The sequence below is a fragment of the Rutidosis leptorrhynchoides genome, chromosome 6, assembly GCF_046630445.1.
Source record: "Rutidosis leptorrhynchoides isolate AG116_Rl617_1_P2 chromosome 6, CSIRO_AGI_Rlap_v1, whole genome shotgun sequence".
NCBI lineage: Eukaryota > Viridiplantae > Streptophyta > Magnoliopsida > Asterales > Asteraceae > Rutidosis > Rutidosis leptorrhynchoides.
In genome coordinates this window covers 233,564,022-233,565,622 of record NC_092338.1, presented here as the reverse complement: position 1 = coordinate 233,565,622, position 1,601 = coordinate 233,564,022, and the positions used below count along the sequence as shown (strand labels likewise).

Below are 1,601 nucleotides of genomic sequence, written 5' to 3'. Positions count from 1 at the left end.
TTTTCAAGATATTAAGCAACTCTTGAAAGAATTACCTACTTTAACTGCACCGATAGAAGGAGAAACGTTAATTTTGTATTTGGCTGCTTCCGCAGAGGCCATCAGTTTGGTCTTGATCGCAGAACGAAAGGGAGTACAAATGCATATATACTTTGTCAGTAAAGTATTGCAGCAGAGTGAAGTTAACTATCCACCAATTGAAAAATTGGTGTATGTTTTAACACACAGCTAGGCGACTCAGGCGATATTTTCAGGCACATTCAATCCTGGTAATGACAGACCAGCCGATAAAACATATTTTGAGAAATCCAGAGTCATCAAGACGATTAGCAAAATGGGCAATTGAATTGGGAGAATATGAAATAAATTTTTCACCTCGACATGCAGCCAAAGGTCAAATTTTGGCAGATTTTTTATTAGAAACAACAAAAAAGGTCGATCATCCGCCAAACGTTATAGCTAGTAATCATGTTTGGGAGTTGCACACTGATGGTGCATCAAGTGAGGAAGGTGTTGGTGCAGGGTTAGTACTTACCAGTCCAGAAGGTGAGGAGCACATGTATGCATTGCGGTTTTGTTTCTATGCATCTAATAATGAAGCAAAATATGAAGCATTGCTTTCCGGCCTCCGTATAACGTCAGAAATGGGAATAAAACATTTGCATGCATATGTTGATTCTCAAATTGTGGCACAACAGGTTAATGGAGGGTTTGAAGCTAAATATGTCTCTATGAAACAATATTTGCAATTAGTTGAGAAAATATCAAAACATTTCGAGACCATAGAGGTCGTGCAGATACCAAGAAATAAAAACAAGAAGGCAGATGTTTTGAGCAAATTAGCAACATTAACATTTGATCATTTGCACAAGAAAGTTTTGGTGGAGGACTTAAAAGATAAATCGGTTGATGAAACGATAGTGGTTACAACAGTTGAAGAAAGGGAATCAGGTTGGATAACCCCCTATGTGAAATATTTGCAGGATGGAACACTGCCAACAGATGTCATGGAGGCAAGACGGATAAGAGTTAGTGCACCACTTTACGTCCTGTAAAATGGAATACTTTATAGAAAATCCTTCAGTGGACCAAATTTAAGGTGTTTAACACCACAGCAAGCAATTGATGTAGTCAAGGAAATGCATGAGGGATTATGTGCACAGCATTCTGGTTATAGAACTATAGTTGGACGCATTATGCGACAAGGGTATTATTTGTGATGACCCGGGAATTTCTGACCAAATTTAAACTTAATCTTTATATATTTCTGACACGATAAGTAAAGTATGTAATGTTGAGTCTCGAAAATTTTGGAACTATGTTCATATGTTCAATTGACCTTCGACCATTCTCGATGATTCACGAACAACTATTTGTAAATAGATATGTATATATTTAATTATATATATATATATATACATATATATTAATTTGAAATATTATATAAATCAATTATCTGAATTTACTATGTAAGATAAAATAAAATAAGATATTATAATAGTTATTATTTAAAACATAACAATATATATATATATATATATATATATATATATATATATATATATATAAAAGTATATTAAAAATAAATATTAAGTGATTGT

At 33.4% G+C, this 1,601-nt stretch overlaps 1 protein-coding gene across 1 annotated transcript; it reads left to right on the top strand.

The window, feature by feature from the left end:
• Nucleotides 1-272: 272 nt before the first annotated feature.
• LOC139854429 (uncharacterized) lies at nt 273-1,055 on the top strand. Its single transcript, XM_071843734.1, has one exon. The coding sequence runs from the start codon at nt 273-275 to the stop codon at nt 1,053-1,055; it is 783 nt and encodes a 260-aa protein (XP_071699835.1).
• Nucleotides 1,056-1,601: the final 546 nt, after the last annotated feature.

Bases quoted from the DNA above. Each gene is read 5' to 3' on its own strand.
- LOC139854429 (XM_071843734.1), top strand. From the start codon at position 273: ATGACAGACCAGCCGATAAAACATATTTTGAGAAATCCAGAGTCATCA.